Here is a 19,540-nt window from a genome sequence, read left to right on the forward strand (position 1 = left end):
TGCTGAATAATTCATGAGGGAAGCGGAGCGGGGCGCCGAGCGGAGCAGGTCGGGAAGTTGGGAGAAAGTTTGGAGAAGGGGGAGGGGCGGCGGGCGCGGAGCCCGGGGACCGCCCAGACCTGCACGGTGGCGTTGCGCCCTGGCCCGGACCGCGCGTGTCGGGGCCGGGGCCCAGGGACCCCCGGGGCAGGTCCGAGCCCGGCAGACACCGGGGAGCAGAGAAAAACACCCAGCAGCGTGGAGGGCCGCACACTCGAAGCCCTGTGGAATCTTCTTGCGGACTTTGGATTCTTCTCTTGCATTCGCCCACCACTCCCTAGTTGGCGCAGGGGACCGTGTTTTGGGAAACTTTTGAGGATGGAGGGTGGCCCAGCGGGCCCCAAGGCAGCGATCTCAGCTTAGATGACCCTGGAGCGAACGTTTACACAATCATTCAACAAACATTAAGTACTGAGGACCTACAGTGCGCACAACCTAGCGCTGAAAAATGTGCGGAGGGAGAAGGGCACCCGGGTTGAGATGCGGCGGAGTCTAGAAAATTGAGAAAGAAAGGGTATATAGAAGGTAGTTGGGTCCGAGTGAGAGACTGGTCCGGACGGATTCCCACATCATGGTCCTCACTCTCCCTGTCGCGTCTAGGAGGGCTCCGCGACACTCTCAGCCCTGACCCCTGAGGCTCGGGCCGGGGCTGCTGCTGTCTTTCCTGAGGCTGTTTCCTGTCTGGCTCCTGGGGGCCCTCGGCATGGCTGGGAGGGCCCTTCCTCTCGTTGCCATCCACTCCCCCCCCCCCAATCTCATCAGTTAAAGGGGAGGGTCCAGGAAAGCAGCTCCTCCCACAAACCGGTTCTGGGCACAGATATTGTGGGTCATGCGGGGGATGGAGAAGATACCGCGGGAGTCGGGCAGTGGAAGAGCTGGGAGGAAAGAGCTTAGACTCAGAAGGTATTGAAGGGGGATAGAGTCTAGAGGAGCTGAGGAGCCAAGAGAGAGGGAAAGAGGAGTCCTTGATGCTTGGGGGGCTGCCAAGCCTCTCTAACCCACAGAGAGGACAGCCAGGCCCGCAATGACCTCTTGCCCCAGTGCACTTATCTTTGCTGCCACAAGTGGTGCTCCCCACACCCCTGCCCTTCCTCATAGCCCTGCCTGGGTCCTGCTCCGGGGTGGGGGGTCATGGAGGGCAGGAAACAGCCGGCTTGGCTGGAGCCAGGCAGACCGGGCCAGGGCTGGGAATTCTCTCCTCCCTCCCCGATCCAAGCCCAGTCTTCCTTCTTATTCAGCTTCTCCTTCAGGTTATCCATCTCCTCCTGACACACCTTTCCCTGCTCTCACTCTGCACTTATTCTCTAGTCTCAAACAGTTATGTTTCTGTCTCATCCTAGGCCCTGCCCTCAACCTCACTCAGGCCGTTGGTTGCTTGAATTGATGCGGGATGCAGTTCATCATCATGGCGGGGGTGGGGATGCATGGCCTGAATGGAAGAGAAACACAGGTGCACAGAGAAATGAGGCTGGATGGAGTGAGGGGCTGATGAGACAGAGGGGTGAAGAGATGAAACAGCTCACCACAGATTCAAACCCTGTATTTCTGACCCCTGAGTAGCAGGACTCCCTCAGCTAGAGGGAGCAGAGCACCACAGGTAAGAAAATACCCAGTCGATTCCCTATTATGGGTCCTCAGCCCCCATCCCACAGCATGTAATCCAGTTCCTGATACCTAGTGTATACCAATCAAGGAATGAATAAAATGAAACCTTTATTGAACATCTACTATGTGCCAGGTGATCGCTGTGCCAGTTTGCAAGATTTGTAAAACTGGGCTCCTGACCTCAAAGATCTATACTCTGGTGGAAGTCCCCTTTCCCTCTTCCTTGGAAATGATATGACATTTTTCCCTCCAATCCTCAAAAATCACCCTCAATGTCTCCAGTGGGTGTGAAGTCATTTCCTCTACCCTCCAACCACCCAGGACCACTTTGCAGGCAAGCTAGTTCAGTATCCACTGAGTTACATCACACAGGTGAGCATCCACATCACTGCCTGGTTTGACACTTGCTTCATAGACCCAAACAAATCTCGAGCCCTTCTTTCCTCATTATTAGGGCACTTACAGTATTTCACTGTCCTTTCACCCCAAATATCAGGCTGTCACCTCTGTTCCCTGTACATGATGGATATACTGCTGTGGCAGTACCTGTGTAGGGCACACCACCCCCCACCTCCAACAGCTGGTAGGGTTTTCTTTTTTGGTATCCACATGGTTACAGTTGTTTGGAGCAGGCTTAGAGTTAGGACTTTTTTCTATATGTAACAAACAAGCAACAAACAAATCCCTGGGACTTCCCTGGCGGTCCAGTGGTTAAGACTCAGCACTTCCTCTGCAGGGTGCACGGGTTCGATCCCTGGTCAGGAAACTAAGATCCTGCATGCCTGCAGTGTGGCCCCAAAATTAAAAAACAAAAACAAACAAACCAAAAAACCCCAAATCACCCCTTTTCACCATCAATTGGAGGAATCGAAATCGTCCCTCCTCTTTCCATATCCCAGCCCCCCTTGTAAGGCCCACCTGACCCTGTCAAGTCTAGAAGTAAGTTACCTGGGAGCTCAGGAAGTATAAGTTTAGGCATTCCTCACCTTCCAGGCTCCTCCCACCACCCTGGTTAATGAATGCCATCAATTTAAACAGTTTTCAAGGTGAGTCACAGCAGGAGAACCTTTGAAATGGCCCCAAATCTCACACCTCTCACACGAAAGGAATTTCATAGATTGACTGTAACGATAAGTTGTAAAGCTCAATGAGATGTTTATAAACTCTCAATAATCAAAGAAAAAAAATTGAATCAGCCATGCTAGAGAAAGAGAGAGAGAGAGAATAGAAAATAATATGAAATCATTAGCATATGGACAGGTGGTCAAAGAGTTCCCATCTAAGAAACAGGACCTGAAAGTATTATAGTGATGTGTTGGCAGTTATTAACTACAAATATTATGCTGTTTTTCTAGATTTTGTAATATTCATGGTGTTTGACACCTTAACATTGCAACTGGTTGTGATTTCTCAATCTAGGTAAACATTAACTTTTACACCTAATTGTATATTCATGGTTTTGCTTTTGTTTTCTTAAGGAGGGTTCCCTCAAATTGTCAAAACATTAGGACCCAAAAAACCTGAATCCATTCATACTACCACCACAAACCTTCCTGAACTCATCATACACAAAGTTGTAATAGACATATGCCTTTATTAACTTATTAATGATTGTATATTTGCTTGTATGTGGCTCTAAGCTTCAGGAAACAGGTACAACATATGTTGTGTTCACTGCTTTAAGTCCCGTGCAAGCTTTTCTCATAGACGATGCTCAATAAGTATTTGTTGACTTTTATCCCTTTGTTGACTAGCCATTCTTTAACTTACCCAGCAATTATTTTTGGGACAATCACCATGGACCAGGACTGGGGACACAAAGTCACCCTCTGCCTTCTAGGACTTGACAGCCCAGGGGTAGAAATCACCAGAAAACCTCAACAGAACACAGGAGGCTATGTGTTGAGCATAAAGGGTGGCAGGCAGAGGGTCCTATGTGATCATGGAGGAAGCACCCAAATCCAACTCGCAGGTCCAGGGTGAGCTCTCTGGACAAGACGATGCTGTCTGAATGCGTCCTAGAGGAGACTGGTGGGAAGGGTTGCTTTCAAGGCAGAGGGAGCAGCAAGTACAAAAACAGGGATGCAGTGAGATTGTCCTTGAGCTGCCAGCATTCATGATGCCAGGGTGTGGAGTGCAAGGACAGTGACAGTGGATGAGCTGGAGAGGTGTGCAAGGGCCAGTCTCCATCATTACAGGACCTTCCAGGAGTGCAGAAGCAACGCCGTCAGATTGGTATAGAAAGTTTCCACTTGTACAGCTTTGGAAAATAGTTTGGAAGCAATCAAAACGGAAGGCAAAGAAACCGAGTGCAGTTCTCCAAATGACAGTGAGGGCTTGAACTTACATGGGTGAGTGTGTGTGTGTGTGTGTGTCTCGGCTGCGGGGGGCGGGGAGGATTCAAAAGATGTTAGGGAGCTAGAGTGGGCAGGATCTGGAGCCTGGCTGGGAGGGTAAGGGAGACTGAAACCAAGCATGATTTGTTTCAGACCTGGGCAGCTTGGTAGGAGCTAGTGATATGGGGACCATGGGGGAGGAAGATGATGAGCATGCTGCATTTCAGGTCTCTGTGTACCACCCAGGCAGTGGGGCCAGCAGTCAGCTAATCTGAGCTCTGCAGCTCAGAGACAGCTTTTTGGCTGGAGATACAGGTTTAGGAGTTATTGGCATATGATGGTGATGGAAACTGAGGGGAGTGGGAATACGGGGTGTGGAGGAGGCTGTAGAGGTTAGGAAGACTGAGGAAAGTTTTAGTACTTCATCCTTTTTTTCTAAACAAACATCATCGTATTTAAATCATCATAGGAACCCCATTAGAGGGGCAGGATGGGTGTTATTAGCATATCCGCTTCAAAAATGAGACGGGGGACTTCCCTGGTGGTCCAGTGGTTAAGACTCCATGCCCCCAACGCAGGGGACCCGGGTTTGATCGCTGGTCTGGGAACTAGATCCCACACTTGGCAACAAAGATCCCACGTGCCGCAACTAAGACCTGGCACAGCCAAATAAATAAACAAATGTTAAAAAAAAAAAAAGAAGAAAAAAGGCTCGGAAGGTTAAGTGACCTGTCCAATGCACTCAGCTAGTAGCCAGCAAGTGGGCCTGACTCTGCACTCAGTATACAGGACAGCCTTCCAGCCCCACCTGGAAGGACCTGTAGGACATGCATGTCCTTTTCCTCCCTCTCTCACTCAGGCCAGGCTGAGGGGACGTACCTCCCTCAGCCTTGGACCCTTTCTCTTGTGGAGCCCCTACTTCCCATTACCATTAAAGGGGTGTGATTTTACCCCCTGACATTCACCAGATCCTTGACCACCCAGCCCCCAATCTTGGCACTGGGGACAGAGGAAGAAACCCTGAGCACTGATGGGAGTGGCAGGGGACTGAAACAGCCAGGACTGGGATCAAGCATCAGTGCGAGCTGATAGGAACGAGGGCAGGGGAAAGGCAGAGCTCACCTCAGAGGCCAAGGCTACCTACCAGAGGGCAAGGAGGTAGAGAGAAGGCAGGCGAGGGGGCTGGAGGCCAGAGCTTAAAGGGAGGAGTGGGGGGGTTGTGTGTGGCGGGGGGAAAGGTAATGGGAGGCTCATTGTCCCAGCAGTGGGAAGTCTTTTGTTTCCTCTCTTCCCTTGGCAGCCTGACAGGATATGAGGCCAAGCCCCCCCTCCATGCCAGCATCCCCCCCCCCCCCCCACTGGACAGGGCCCTTCCCTTACAGTTGTGTCCTTGACAGGGATGGGGGCAGGGGCAGTGGCTCTACCAGGGAATATGAGAACTATTCGTGGCTGGGGGCTACGCTACCAAGGTCCTGAAGGGACCAGAAGCCCCTGGGCTGCTTCATGGGGCTTGGCAGGGAAAGCTCTGTGCCTGGGGAGGAGCAGGAAGCCGGGCCAGGGTGGGGCCTGCACCGAGGGTAGCAGGTCGGGCCGGGGGGGCAGTAGGCTGGGCCCCAGAGGAGATGACGCAGGGCTTCAGGCCTCTCCCAGCCCCCACCATTGCAGCCTGGGGGCCTGAGAGCTCACCTGAAATCCTGTGTTCCCCCCTCCTTCTCCATTCCCTGTGGTTGACATCACCCCCACCAGGGCTGTTGGGATGTAGTAGAGCCCAGCAGACTCCGGAGAGGACACCTGGGCCCTCCACAACCACTTTCCTGGACTCCCTCCCTCCTTCCCTGGGATCCAGGAGTCTGGCCTCCCGCTGCGGTCCTCCAGGAACCCTGGAATTTCATCCCTCCCCTTCTTTCCCTCCTGGGTCATTTTGCTCCATCAGCTGTTGCTGCAGGAAGGGCGCCCTGCTCAGCCTCGCCTCTCTTCCCGAGCCTTTTGTTTGCTGGGTCTGCAGGAAATTGTAGGGGCGGTGGCCAAGGGCTCATCTGCCCCTGGGGCCTGGGGGAGGGGGGTCCGGATTCACGAGACTTAATGCTGGGGAGCTCACGGCGGGGGTAGGGAGGGTGGATCGCCGGGGAATTGGCATTTAGGGCCTGAACTCGGAGGGGGGCACCTGGGGGCGGGGATTGGACGTCCTGTCTCCGAGGGGCGGTCCGGCGGTCCCTCAAACTGGAGGCTGGACGGACACCCCGAGGTGACCTAATGGGTAGACCCGGGAGCCAACACGAGGGGAGAAAAGTTTAGATGCTGAATCCCCCAACTTCGTTCTACACGCTTCGGATCCCGGGAATCCCAAGCGGTGGGGAGACGGTACTCAGGTCAGAACGAGCAGTTTCTGAAGATTGACTAATTCCTTTCTCCTTTAAAAATGGTGGGGAGGAGGACTCGCACGTAGTCCCAGAATTCCCGCCTTCCCAGGACGCATCCGCAGACTCGGCGGCGGCGCGGCCGCTCTAGCGAGCCGGCGCCCTCTCGGTGATTGCCCTCTCTCTGAGGCCACGCTGGGCGCGGCCATGTTCCCTTCCCAGCGGGCGGGGCGGGGCCAGTGCAGTCACGTGAGGAGCAGGCCCCAGGTCCGTGATTGTTCACTGATCAGTTGGCGAATGGCTCTTGAGGGCTACCCGAGTGCCAGGGACTGTTAGAAGTACCGGAGCTAGAGTAGCGAAGCGAAGATCTGTGGAGCTTAGCTTTCTATTGGGAATAGACAGTCAATGAACAAGGTAAACAAGTAAACGACATATATTAGATGGTGTTAAGCGCTACGGAGAAAGAAAAGATATGACGGGAGGAAAAAGGAAAGTGGGATGGGAAGGAAGGTTAGTTCAATTTTAAATGGGACTGGCGGAGAGGATTTCACTAAGAGGCTAATATTTGAGTCCAGAAGACAAACGAGGCTCACGCGCTTTGTGCCCCTGGCGCGTTTTTGAGAACTGCCCAGAGGTCCTTGTGGGGCAAGACCAGGAGTTGAGGAGAGGTAAGGGCAGGATGCATATCGGGTGGGGCTTCATGCGTAGGGTGCCCATATGATAAGTAGACCACTGTGGGTCACTCCTGAGAGGAGGAAATGCTGTTAGTACTTATGCCAAGGCAACAGGCATAAACTGTGCTAGTTGGACTGTAGTTCGTGAACCCAGAAGGTAAGGCCTTTGACTTTTACTCTGAGGAAAATGGGAAACCACGGGACAGGTTTGAAAAGAGAAGTGTGGTGAATGGATACTTGCTTTAATCGCATCACTCCAATCTATTGAGAATAGAATGTAGGGGCCAGGGCAGAAGCAGGCACACAGGGGCCACCATTCAGGGGGCTGTTGCAATAATGCAGGGAAGAGGGACTTCCCTGGTTGTCCAGTGGCTAAGACTTTGCACTCCCAATGCAGGGTGCCTGGGTTCAATCGCTGGTGGGGGAACTAGATCCCACATGCTGCAACTAAGAGTTCGCATGCTGCAACTAAGACCCAGTGCAGCCAAATAAATAAATATTAAAAAAAAATAATGCAGGCAAGAGATGGTGGTGACTTGGACTAGGGTGGTAAATTGTGGTTGGATACTGGTTGTATTTTAAAAGTAGAGGCAAAAGGAATTGCTGATGGGTTGGATGTGATGTGTGAGAGTATTCAAGTTTTTTGGCCTAAGCAACTGGGAAAGTGGGACAACCACAAGAGGAGTAGGTTGTGGTGGTAAGTTCAGTAATAATTTCCTTTTGGACATGCCAAGTTTGAGGTGCCTGTTTGATGTCCAAGCAGAGAGAGTATATTCTTGGACATACAGTCTGAAGTTCAGAGTAGAGATTTGGGCTGCAGATGCACCCTTGAGGCACTATTACAGAGATGGTAGTTAAAACTAGGAGATTGGATGAGCTCACCAGGGGAGTGGGTATAAGTGGTGAAAAGAGAAGTCTGTGGACTGAGCTTCCAGAGCTCAATGGAGCCTCCAGTCCACAGTGGCCTCTTGGCTGTTCCTCCAACACCTGGGGGTGCTCTGGTGTTGAGACAAGACATGAGGAAGAACCAGGAAAGAAGACTAAGCAGGAGGATAGTTGTCTTTACCAGGGCTGTGATTTTGCCAGGAGGTGTAATAAAGTGAGAGCAGGGCAGGGGAGTGCTTCTCACTGACCATGAACTTTAAGCTGGCTAAGAAGGGAAGTGAGTGGGAGCAGTGGGCAGAGAGCAGGTTCTATGGATTGGGGGTCCAGGGAGGCAGAGGATTGTTGGGGTCAGGGCACGAAGAAGACCTTCCCCTTGACCAAACTTCAGTCAGGTTCCTCTGAACCCTCTTATGGACTTGGTGTTGACCTTGGCCCCCATCCTTGCTGGGCCTTCCTACCTCAGTTTAGAGAGAATCCACCCACTCTCCATAATCTGATCATCCTGGCCTACCTTCAGCAAGGATCCTGTTAAGTCCCTTTAGCTAGAATCCCCCTACACTTGATGCTTCCTTTTAGTAATTTTCCATTCACTGACCCCCTCATTTCTGCTTATCGGCTATAAATTCCCAGCAGTTTTTGCTGTATTTGGAGTTGAGCCTGTTCTCTCTCCCCTATTGTGAGTCTTGACACCTATTGCAATAGCTCTGAATAAAGTCTTCCTTACTGTTTTAGCAAGCGTCAGATTAATTTTTTTCCTCAACAGACATAACTAGAATTGGTGAACGAAAAGAGGAAGGGGTACATTATTGCAATGACAAAGTCTAGGCATCACCATTGGGTGGGATGGAGAGTGAGATCTATGCAAAAGTGGAATTTAAGCACCTACCAGCCCAGGGTGTTGGAAGTTTCATCAATGTGGATATTGAAATCACCAAAAATTGTGACAGGAGGGATGTTGGAGAGACCCAGGAGCCAAGTTCTGTGTCGTGGGTAGCAGAGATGACCAACCACTGAAAATGCCATAGTTTAACTGGTCATGAGACCTCTCCTTGGCAAAGCCACACTTGCCCTGCCTTGAGCCTCTTCCTCTCCTAGGGAAAAGTTGCAGATGATTTACAGCCAAAGACCAGTGGCAGGAAAAGTCGTGTTCATTTCCTGAGGCTCAAATGACAGTGTAACCATGAAGGACTCTATGAAAGTTAGGAAATTATTACTGAAGTTCTCCAAGTTTCAGTTCCCTAATGTGAAAAATGGAAATCATAGCGGGACCTACCTCACAGAATGGTTAAGCATATTTCATGTAGTACCATAGACAATTAATGTATTGAACATTTCGGTATTTTTCTCAAGTGCCTATAAGTTTACCGAACACTCACAGCAACTGTATCCGGGAGGGGCTAGTTAATCCCCATTTTACAGATGAGGAAACGTTGCCAGGTGGTCCGGATGTTGATGGTACCTGTAAAGAGTGAGGACGGGGTCCTACCTCTCAGAGGTTCAAAAGTCTGGAGGGAACCACCCTGCAGAGAGGCACGAAAGTGGGCGGGGGACCGGCCGACCTACGGCGGCTTGCGCCTCCAGGGCTCGCCCGGATCGGCGGCCAGTGGCTCCCTCCAGTGGCGGAAGAGAGGAGAGCAGGCGGTGGGCAGAACCCGGCGCGCGGGGAGGACGCCGCAGGGGCGGGAGCTGAGGCCAGGACCCAGTGCGCTTTCCTGGGATGCGAGAGGCTGGAGAAGTAGGACCCCGTTAGGCGAGGGTCCGCAAGGCCCTGCGTTCCTGGCGGCGCACCTGGGTCAGGTGTCGTGGCCCCGCCCACCTGCCGGAGGCCTTCCGCTCTCACGACACGCCCCTTTCGACAGGGTCTCCTCCAGGCGCCCCCGAGCTCTGAGTGGGGTCCCGCCCGCGCGGTGGGCGCCGTGGTGCACCAGGGTGATAGGCGCAATGGGAGCCGTGGCCCACACCCTGCCGAGGACACACGTCTACGGGGCGACCCCGGGCAGCACCCGGGTCGCACGTGGGGCGGGAGCCGCGGAGGCAGCGTGAGCCGGGTGGGGCGGAGCTTCCCCGGGCGCGCCCACGGGGCGGGGCCGGGCCCGGGGACCAATGGGGCGCGTGTGTGCTGGAGGAGCAGGCTCCGGGCCTGGCATCCCGGTAGCCGCAGCTGTCTTTTCCGGCACCCGCGCCCCCTTCGCCAGTAGCAGACCCCTCCGGCTCTCGGGGATCACCCCCGAGCGGCTGCGTCCCCCTGTGGGTGAGTGAGCGCCCTGCCACACCCGGGCGGTGGGGGTGCGCCTGGCCGGGGAGGAGCGAATCTCGGCCCCTTCCAACCCGCCCCAGGAGAAAGTGGGCAGGAACCGGTGGGGGGGGGGGGAGGACCACCTTGTGTCGCCGGACGGTGTTTTGTTTTGGTCGTCGAGGAGTGGTTGGGGCGGCAGAGTTTGGGGGACGCCTGTGTGGATGGGAGAAATCTGGTGAGGTTAGGGAGAGCGGAGGCTTTTTGAGATGGGTTGAGGGAGAGGGTGGGTGGAGGGTGGGGCTTTGGAAGATTCGGAAGTTTCTTATTGCCCGGGGATGAGGTGATGGCTTGGAGGATCTTGGGGGGCGGCTCAGGACTCCGGTGGAGGGAATGAGGAGGGCCTCCTGCCCATTACTCACTTCCCTTTTGGGGGATTTGCTTCCTCTTGTGCTGCTAGTTAAGAAGGTGGAGGATCTTTGCACCTTTCCAGAGCCACTGCCGTCCCTAGTCTCAGGGAAATGGGAAAAGGAGTGGCCCCGGGAGCTGGGAGGGGCCTTGGTACCCACAGCTGAGGCTTAGAGTCTGCCATTGTTGGGCCAGTGGCCAGGACCAGTCTGCCCTCCACTAACTCTTAGAGTTGTTGGTGAACGTGAGTGTGTCTGTGTGTATGTTTCCTTTTTGGGGAAGCTTCTGTGTGTTTGGTTACAGGTGTTTTGTGGGGGGCTCCATGGAGCTGCCTTCCACTCAGCAAACTCTTTGCAGGCCTCACAACCCACTGGTGGCTTCCTCTGCCCGCTCTTGACCATGGCCAGTGAGAACTCTCCTCTGCTGGCCTACCGGCTCCTGGGGGAGGAGGGGGTTTCCTTCCCTGCCAATGGGGCCGGGGGTCCTGGAGGGGCGTCTGCCCGGAAGCTCTCCACCTTCCTGGGTGTGGTGGTGCCCACGGTCCTGTCTATGTTCAGTATAGTTGTCTTCTTGAGGATTGGTGAGTGGCGGGGTTTACTTGGGGGTGCAGTGGGGTGGGACTGGGATGAGGTTGGGGAAGGGCCCTGGGAAGTGGGTGTGTGAAGGGCTTGGGGAGGGGGCTCCCTCTGGCCTTGTGTTTAGCTCTGACCTGGAGGTAACTGATGACCCGTGGGCTCGGGGATGGGATGGGTGAGCTGCCGTCTGACCTGCTTTCCCACTTCCTGTCCCAGGGTTCGTGGTGGGTCATGCTGGGCTGCTGCAGGCTCTGGCCATGCTCCTGGTTGCCTACTTCATCCTGGCACTCACCGTCCTCTCCGTCTGTGCCATCGCCACCAATGGAGCTGTGCGAGGGGGCGGAGCCTACTGTATCCTCCAGCATCAGTGGCCGGGGGTCTGGGCTCTTCTGTCTTATAGGGGGTTAGGAGAGGACCCCTCCCCGCATCCCCTGGGGGGCAGGACAAGAGGGGACAAGTTCGAATGAATGTCCAGCAGACAGGTTGGTATGGGGAAGGTGACCAACATGGCTTTACACGTTACTGCCACTTTCCAGTCCACCAGGTGTCTTCCCAGCTGCCGTTTTGGTTCTCCTTACAGTCCTGTCAATCAGGTAGTACTCATCTAATGAATGAGGAAATTCAAGAGCGTTAGTGACTTGGCCAAAGCCACGTGGCTTGGGAGTGGTTGCACTGGGACACACTGCCTCTGGGGACAGCCCCGGGTGTTCAGGGAGATGCGGCCTGGAGGGCCAGCTGCAGGGTGCTTTGTGCCCAGGCCCTTCCTCACACTCCAGTTCAGTTTCTTTTCCCTTAACGCTCACCCCCTGCTTCCACTTTCAGTCATGATCAGTCGGACCCTGGGGCCCGAGGTCGGGGGCAGCATCGGCCTCATGTTCTACCTGGCTAACGTCTGTGGCTGTGCCGTCTCTCTGCTGGGGCTGGTGGAGGCCATACTTGATGTCTTCGGGGCTGGTCTGTGCTCCCCACCCTGGTCTGGGCAGCTCTGAGGATTTGTAGGGTCTGGGATTCTGGGATCATGGCAGGGAGAGAAGCCTCTCCAGGAGAGATGCACAGCAGTCGTTTAGCTCGACTTCCTTGAGCTCCCACCATGTGCCCAGCCTCATGCAGACATCCTAGAGAATGTCCTGGCCCACGAGGAGCTTCCCATCTAGTCAGAGAGGCCAGACTAACACTCCTAAAATTGACAGGACAAGATTGGTGGTACCCACCAGGCAGGGCTAGGGTGCTGGGATACAGTTGGGTAGGGGAGTGGGAAAGATGGCCTCTCTGAGGACACGTGGGCCAAAGATGGGGTCTCTTCCTGCTTTGATTCATGGTTGGGGTCCCTCCTTGGGGGTCTGGCCTTCTAACTCTGTTCCTTCCTCCCTACAGATGCCACGGGGCCCAGTGGGCTCCGGGTCCTACCCCAGGGCTACGGCTGGAACCTGCTCTATGGCTCCCTCCTGCTGGGCCTGGTGGGTGGAGTCTGCACGCTGGGGGCCGGCCTCTACGCCCGTGCCTCCTTCCTCACATTCCTCCTGGTCTCCGGTTCCCTGGCCTCTGTGCTGGTCAGCTTTGTAGCTGTGGGGCCCAGGGACATCCCCTTGACCCCTCGGCCTGGCCCCAACGGCTCCTCCCTGCCGTCCCAGGTTGGCCACTTCACCAGCTTCAACAGCAGCACCCTGAAGGCCAATCTGGGTGGTGAGCTGGGTGCAGGGGTCCTGAGGTTCTCAGGGTGAGGGGCGGGCATGTTGGAGTGGGGGTGGCTTGGAATCCCTGGATGAGAAGAGATGTCAGAGAGAATCAGGGGTGGGAGGTCAGGACCTGGAGTAGTACAGGTGGATTAAGATCTGTTGGGCATGTGTTGGCCGCTGTGTGTGTGGTCCAGCCGGGCACGAGAGTGACCACAAGACAGTCCCCGGCTTAGAGGAACTCGTTTAGTTGGAGAGATAAGATGCACGTTCAGGAAACAAATTGCATAATAGGACCGAGTATGATTCAAGTAGACAAGAATCACAGAGGAGTCCAGAGGAAGCAGACCTGGGTATGGGCTGGGGAGGGTGTGAGCCCACAGAGCTAGAGGTGGCCTGAGCAGGGTTGGGAAATTCAGATGGGGGCGGGGTGGGGGGGGTGGGGAAGGAAGGCTTCTTAGGAAAGAGCATGAATGAAGGCTCAGAGGGAGGAACAGAGGAGCATGGGGAGAAGGAGATGAGGTCAGCTGAGCCAGGGCCAGAGACGGGTCAGGGCTGAGGTGGTGGGGAGTTGGTGAGGGTGGTGGCGAGGTAGTGGGCAGGGGGGGTGCGTTTAGAATATGAGGAGAGGGTGGCAGGGCCAAAACGCCTGGATCCCTGAGGAGGGATGCTGACGCCCTCTCCTCCCTGGGAACGCTCCCCCTCTCCTCAGCTGGCTACGCCAAGGACTACACCACGGGGGCCATGATGACCTTTGCCAGCGTCTTTGCCGTCCTTTTTAACGGCTGCACGGGCATCATGGCTGGGGCCAACATGTCAGGTGAGAGTCCCTAGGGGAGCCGGGCTGCCTGGAGGGCTCAGGGAGGCAGGGGCTGGCGGAGGGCTGACCCCTCTCCCTCTGCTCCCTTCCCTGCAGGGGAGCTGAAGGACCCCAGCCGCGCCATTCCTCTGGGCACCATTGTTGCTGTTGCCTATACTTTCTTCATCTACATTCTGCTTTTCTTCCTCTCCAGCTTCACCTGTGACAGGTGCCTGGGGAGGGGGTGAGTCCGGTCCTTGAGGAGGTAGATTGGGGGTGTTGGAACGAGGTCGTCTCACCTGGATCGCCGAGGGAAGCACGGGCTAGGCGGGGAGATACCCAGGTTGTTGGGGTGCAGGGAAAATGAGGACTGTTCCTCCCACTGGAGCTGCTGCCCTGGATGGGGAGGGCTGGCTACACGATGAGAGCCAACCCGGAGCCAGCATTTGCTTCGTGCCTGGTACTGTTGTTAAGTACTTGGTTTGGGGGTGGGGTGGGGAACGGCTTTCTGGTCAATTTGTATTTCCAGAAATATCGGGCTTCTTGTGCACATACTGTTGGGAATGTCCGCCCTGTGATAAAATCCAGAGCAGCCCAATGGCAACCAGTGAATGCCGAGTCTAAGCCCTGGGCACGCTTGATCTATTAATAACGTCCTTGAGATCAGGGCTGGGGTCAGTTCAGAATAGCCCGTGCTCAACCCCACCCCGTGTCGTGCGAGCTGTTCGCACCAGGACTCTAGGGTGGATGCACATCTGTCCCCCGCACTCCCCTCCTTTCCTTCCCTGCAGGATCCTGCTTCAGGAGGACTACGGGTTCTTCCGCGCCATCAGCCTGTGGCCCCCGCTGGTGCTGATCGGTATCTACGCCACGTCGCTCTCAGCCTCCATGAGCTCCCTCATCGGCGCCTCCCGCATCCTCCACGCCCTGGCCCAGGACGACCTCTTCGGTGCGCTGTCCCCTGCCTCGTGCCTGGTTCGGAGCCGGCTCCCGTGTCTGTCTCGTTCCTCCGCTCGGCCCAGGCTGATGTGGCTGCTGTGTTTCTGTCTGCACAGGAGTGATCCTGGCGCCGGCCAAGGTCGTATCCCGAGGGGGGAACCCCTGGGGGGCTGTGATCTATTCCTGGGGCCTAGCGCAGGTAAGCCTTTCTCTTCAAGCTGCCCTCACCCTCACCCTCTCCTGGTTACACTCGCAGGACCAGGCAGGGTTAGGCGCGTGCGGGGAGATGTGCCTGAAAAGGCAGGATGTGTTGGCATTTGATGGTAGGGGGAGGGGTGCATGAACGCCCAGCTTCTTGGTCCTTGTCCAGCTGATGCTTCTGGCTGGGAAGCTGAACACACTGGCTGCTGTGGTCACTGTCTTCTACTTGGTGGCCTATGCTGCCGTGGACCTGTCCTGCCTGAGCCTGGAGTGGGCCTCGGCCCCCAACTTCCGGTGAGAGAACGAGATGCCTGTGTCCCCAGAGAGAGAGAGAGAGAGCGGGAGGAGGGGGAAGGCCTGGGACCAAGGTGGGAGAGGTTGGGGATGGAGTGGCTCGGTGTCAGGGCGGTCCTGAGCATCCTTCCTTGTCTGCCGGCCCCAGCCCCACCTTCAGCCTCTTCTCCTGGCACACCTGCCTGCTGGGGGTGGCCTCCTGCCTGCTCATGATGTTCCTCATCAGCCCCGGGGCCGCCGGCGGCTCCCTGCTTCTCATGGGCCTGCTTTGTGCCCTGCTCACCGCTCGAGGAGGCCCCAGCAGCTGGGGCTACGTCAGCCAGGCCCTGCTTTTCCACCAGGTCGGGGGAGCTCAGGGGAGGGTGTGGAGGGGAGGAGGTGGGCTGGGAACGCCCACACCGCAAGGAAGCTCCCTCTTCCTTTGGCTGGAGTTGGCTCCAGTCCAGGTGGTGAGGGGGGCTGCGCACCGGAACCCTTCCTCCCACCACCTCACCTTGTCCCCAGGTGCGGAAATACCTGCTCCGGCTGGACGTCCGGAAGGACCACGTGAAGTTCTGGCGGCCACAGCTGCTGCTGCTGGTGGGGAACCCCCGGGGCGCGCTGCCTCTGCTGCGGTTGGCCAACCAGCTCAAGAAAGGGGGCCTCTATGTTCTGGGCCACGTCACCCTGGGAGACCTCGGTCCGTTGCCTTCTACTCACCCCCCCCATCCCCCGCCAGCCTCTCTCTCTCTGTCTTGTTCCCAGACGCTCTTTGTGTTCTTTGTGTCCCAGAGGCCTCGTGCTTCTTCCCAGATGACCCTTCCTACCAGCCACACCCCTGCCCAGACCTTCCTTTTCTGCCCACGTGGGATTTGGACTCTAGGAGAAAGTACATGAGTCTGGCCCACATGTGCCGCCTACCTTCTCCACAGACTCCCTGCCCTCGGACCCCGTGCAGCCACAGTATGGGGCGTGGCTGAGCCTGGTGGACCGGGCCCAAGTGAAGGCCTTTGTGGACCTCACCCTCTCGCCCTCCGTGCGCCAGGGGGCTCAGCACCTGCTGCGGATCTCAGGTCTTGGTGAGCTGCTCCTCTCCGGTGCCCTCGCCCGCCTCCATGGCCCTTCTCAATCTCTGCTCCCCTCCCCCAGAGAGTAAACCACAGATTGCAGACTCCAAAAGGAACCCACAGTCTAGTGCAGATAGGACTTGGTTCTCAAAGATAAAAGACAGCGTGTGATAAGGTCTCCGAGGAGATACCTTAAGGACTAGAGACGGAGTGACGCTGTTTGGTTTCTTTCTGACCCGTGACTGGGGTGCAGGCTCTGAAGAACATGTTGTCTTTCTGGGGACAATGGGAGAAGTATTTGAGGCTGGGGGCTGCCCCATCAAATCTAGGGCAGATGCTTTCTAACCACCAGAGTTCAGAGAGAGGAGGACCACTGTCAATGGTGTGGCCAGCAAAGGTTTTGTGATGAGATGGTATCTCAGCTGGGCCTTGAAAGGAGCAGAGAAGTAGGGAGGGGTGTAACATGGCCCCCAGAGACTACAGGGATACCGTAGGTGTGTGGGGCTGATGCTGTCGGATGGGGTGGAACATTCCCAGCTTTGTGACTGTGTCTTCACGCCAAGGCCTCCTGCCCAGCGCCCCAGCTTCCTCCAAATCCCTCCTCAGCCGCCTCCTTCTTTCTCAATCCCAGGACTGGCGTCTGTGCCCTCTCTGAGCGCATGCTTCCTGCTCTACTTTCAATCTGGCTAAAGTTGAAGTGCTGGACATTGCCCTGGTCGGTGTCAATCAGAACCCTGGAAAATGCTCAGGAGGGGGTGTGACTAGTTTAATTTGCAAGATCAGCTGGAGTTCCCACCTGCCAAGGTGTTTTAGGGGTGTTATCAAGCATTATTAGATAGACCCTGGAGCATCTGAGGGTCTGTCTCTCCTCAGCCCCACCTTCTATAGGAGAGCCTGGACCAAGAGACCACTCCTTTCATGCAATTCATCCTTCGGAAAATGATTCAAATGACAAGGAAAAGGTTTCTTTTAAGTGGTCAATCCCCCAGCATGGAGAATTTGATTTACTGGTAGATTTTGAGTAAACCATTTGCCCCATGACAAGGGGTCTTAGAAAAAAGGTCTGAGTCTTCCTGTAAACTCAGCCCGTTACAGGGGAAATTATCTGATTCCATATTGGTTGTTCAGATACTAAAACCCAGGGGCTGTCAGCAGGGACTGGGGGCTTTGTGGCTGGTGCACCATCAGCTTAGTGGCTCAGAGAATGGCTCTGGTGCTGGGCACATCGTGTCCACTTACTGGTCCCAGTGTCTACCAGCCATGAGCCTTTGGGCAAGTGACTTCACTGCTCTCGGGCTCAGGTCCCTTATGTGTAAAAGGGGGTGAGTAATAGTCCCTACCTCATGGCATTGCTTCAAAGATCAGATGAGTTAAAACATAAAGTGTTTTCAACAGGATGGGGCCCCCGGTCAGCGTGCAGATGGTGGCTCACAGGGGACCATGCTTTGGACACGCCAAACCTTTAGGGCTTTGCAGTCATAGAAATAGACTGTGCAGCCCCAGCCCTGAGTTTTCATCCTCCCCTCGCAGGGTCTGAGCGCTCTTTCCCTGGGGATTGAGACCATGAGCTTGACTAATCAGGGGGTCCCATGTGCCAGTGGAGTCAGACTCTTATCTCCCATCATGAAAAAGGTGTGCGGCCTGAAGCCCAGAGTGAATGCATCCTATGCCCAGGACCGGAAGTGCTTCTTAGTGAAAGGAATCCTAAGGCGAACTTTGCCTATTTAAGTGGGGGAGATTAGTCATGGAGAGAAATCAAATGAATGCCTGCTAACGTGTTTGGGAGAACTAACAGTCATTATGCAAATATGCATAATGTTGCCTTAAGAGGCCCAGCACAATGCACATGGCATACCTGATGGCTGACCCACGTCGCTGTCAGTGGGTGGGAGTGGGCGCCTGTTAGCATGGTGTGAGCTCAGCCCATGAGTCTGATTCCTGTGGGTTCCTTCCTGCCTACCCCAGGTGGCATGAAGCCCAACACACTGGTCCTGGGTTTCTACGATGACGCTGCACCACAGGACCACTTCCTTTCAGACCCAGCTTTCTCTGAGCCTGTGGATGGCACCCAGGAGGGTGGGTCCCCGGCCCTAAGCACCCTGTTCCCTCCACCCCGGGCTCCTGGGAGCCCCCGGGCTCTCAGTCCCCAGGATTACGTGGCCACAGTGGCAGACGCCCTGAAGATGAACAAGAATGTGGTTCTGGCCCGGGACTGTGGGGCTCTGCCCCCTGAGCGGCTGAGCCGGGGATCCGGGGGCACCCCTCAGCCACATCACGTGGACGTGTGGCCCCTCAACCTGCTGCGGCCTCGGGGCGGGCCCGGCTACGTGGACGTCTGTGGCCTCTTCCTGCTGCAGATGGCAACCATCTTGGGCATGGTGCCTGCTTGGCACAGTGCCCGCCTCCGGATCTTCTTGTGCCTGGGGCCTCTCGAGGCCCCAGGGGCGGCCGAGGGGCGGCTGCGGGCACTGCTGAGCCAGCTGAGGATCCGGGCTGAGGTGCAGGAGGTGGTGTGGGGCGAGGGGGCTGCATCCCAGGAGCCTGAGGAGGAGGAGGAAGGGGACTTCGTGAATGGCAGGCGGGGAGACGCCGAGGCAGAGGCCCTGGCTTGCAGCGCCAACGCCCTGGTTCGGGCCCAGCAGGGGCGTGGCAGGGGAGGAGGGCCTGGTGGGCCTGAGGGTGGGGATGGCAAGGAGGGGCCCGCCACCGCCCTCACCTTCCTGTACTTGCCTCGGCCACCTGCTGACCCTGCCCGCTACCCTGGCTACCTGGCGCTACTGGAAATCCTGAGCCGCGACCTGGGCCCCACGCTGCTCATTCATGGTGTCACTCCTGTCACTTGCACTGATCTCTGAGGCCCATTCTAAGTAGAGCACCCAGGTTGGGTGGCCCACCTTGATTACGGGGTGGGGAGGGGAAGGGCCGCCTCCCACTCGCTTGGCGCATGGGCCTCAGACGCCGGTGGAGGTATTAGGGGATCCTGGTCTCCGGCATCTCTCGGTCTCCGGGAGAGGGGCCCTGGTGCACTAACTAACGCAGGGCAGCTGTCCCTGCCACCACGGGGGAGGGAGTCGGCAGCCCTCCCCGCTGGCCTCTCTCCCCTCACCCGTGCCTTGACCTGGGCTGGGTCTCCGCTTGTGACTCTAGGCTACCTCAGTCTCCCCCCCCCCCCCCGCCCCCCAACAGCCTCCCTGACCCCTGAGGTTGTGGTGTTTTTGTTCTGTTTTATTTTTCTAACTGCTGAACGTGAATAAAAGATCAAAACACTACGTGTGGGTCGAGCATTTCTGGAGGGGGGCAGGTAGGTGGGACGGAAAGAGGGAGAAATCTGTATGAGGGATGGGGAAAGAGGGGTGCTGCGGCGTCCCAGCAGCGAGGGGGCCACGTGCGGGACCGGGGCGCCGGGCCCGGCGGGGCTGGTGGAGATGGAGGCTGCCCGTAGCCCCCAGACTCGGGCTCCCGAGGAAAGCCCTCCC

General features: G+C 56.3%; 1 protein-coding gene across 8 annotated transcripts; it reads left to right on the forward strand.

Moving 5' to 3' along the window:
- The first annotated feature begins 14 nt into the window (after positions 1-14).
- On the forward strand, positions 15-19,325 carry SLC12A9 (solute carrier family 12 member 9). 8 transcript variants are annotated; one of them, XM_057747712.1, is made up of 15 exons: positions 10,011-10,147; positions 10,895-11,117; positions 11,329-11,463; positions 11,935-12,066; positions 12,487-12,569; positions 12,744-12,795; positions 13,498-13,605; positions 13,702-13,828; positions 14,376-14,533; positions 14,640-14,722; positions 14,894-15,018; positions 15,167-15,359; positions 15,523-15,697; positions 15,930-16,076; positions 18,030-19,325. In XM_057747712.1, the coding sequence occupies exons 2-15, from the start codon at positions 10,937-10,939 to the stop codon at positions 18,917-18,919; spliced, it is 2,589 nt and encodes an 862-aa protein (XP_057603695.1). In that variant the 5' UTR covers positions 10,011-10,147; positions 10,895-10,936; the 3' UTR covers positions 18,920-19,325. The 8 variants fall into 8 exon arrangements, with proteins under 8 accessions (XP_057603696.1, XP_057603699.1, XP_057603698.1 ...); XM_057747709.1 differs by having other exon boundaries at positions 12,487-12,795; XM_057747710.1 differs by having other exon boundaries at positions 12,487-12,795; positions 13,702-13,813.
- Positions 19,326-19,540: the final 215 nt, after the last annotated feature.

Source organism: Hippopotamus amphibius, chromosome 9 (assembly GCF_030028045.1).
Source record: "Hippopotamus amphibius kiboko isolate mHipAmp2 chromosome 9, mHipAmp2.hap2, whole genome shotgun sequence".
NCBI lineage: Eukaryota > Metazoa > Chordata > Mammalia > Artiodactyla > Hippopotamidae > Hippopotamus > Hippopotamus amphibius.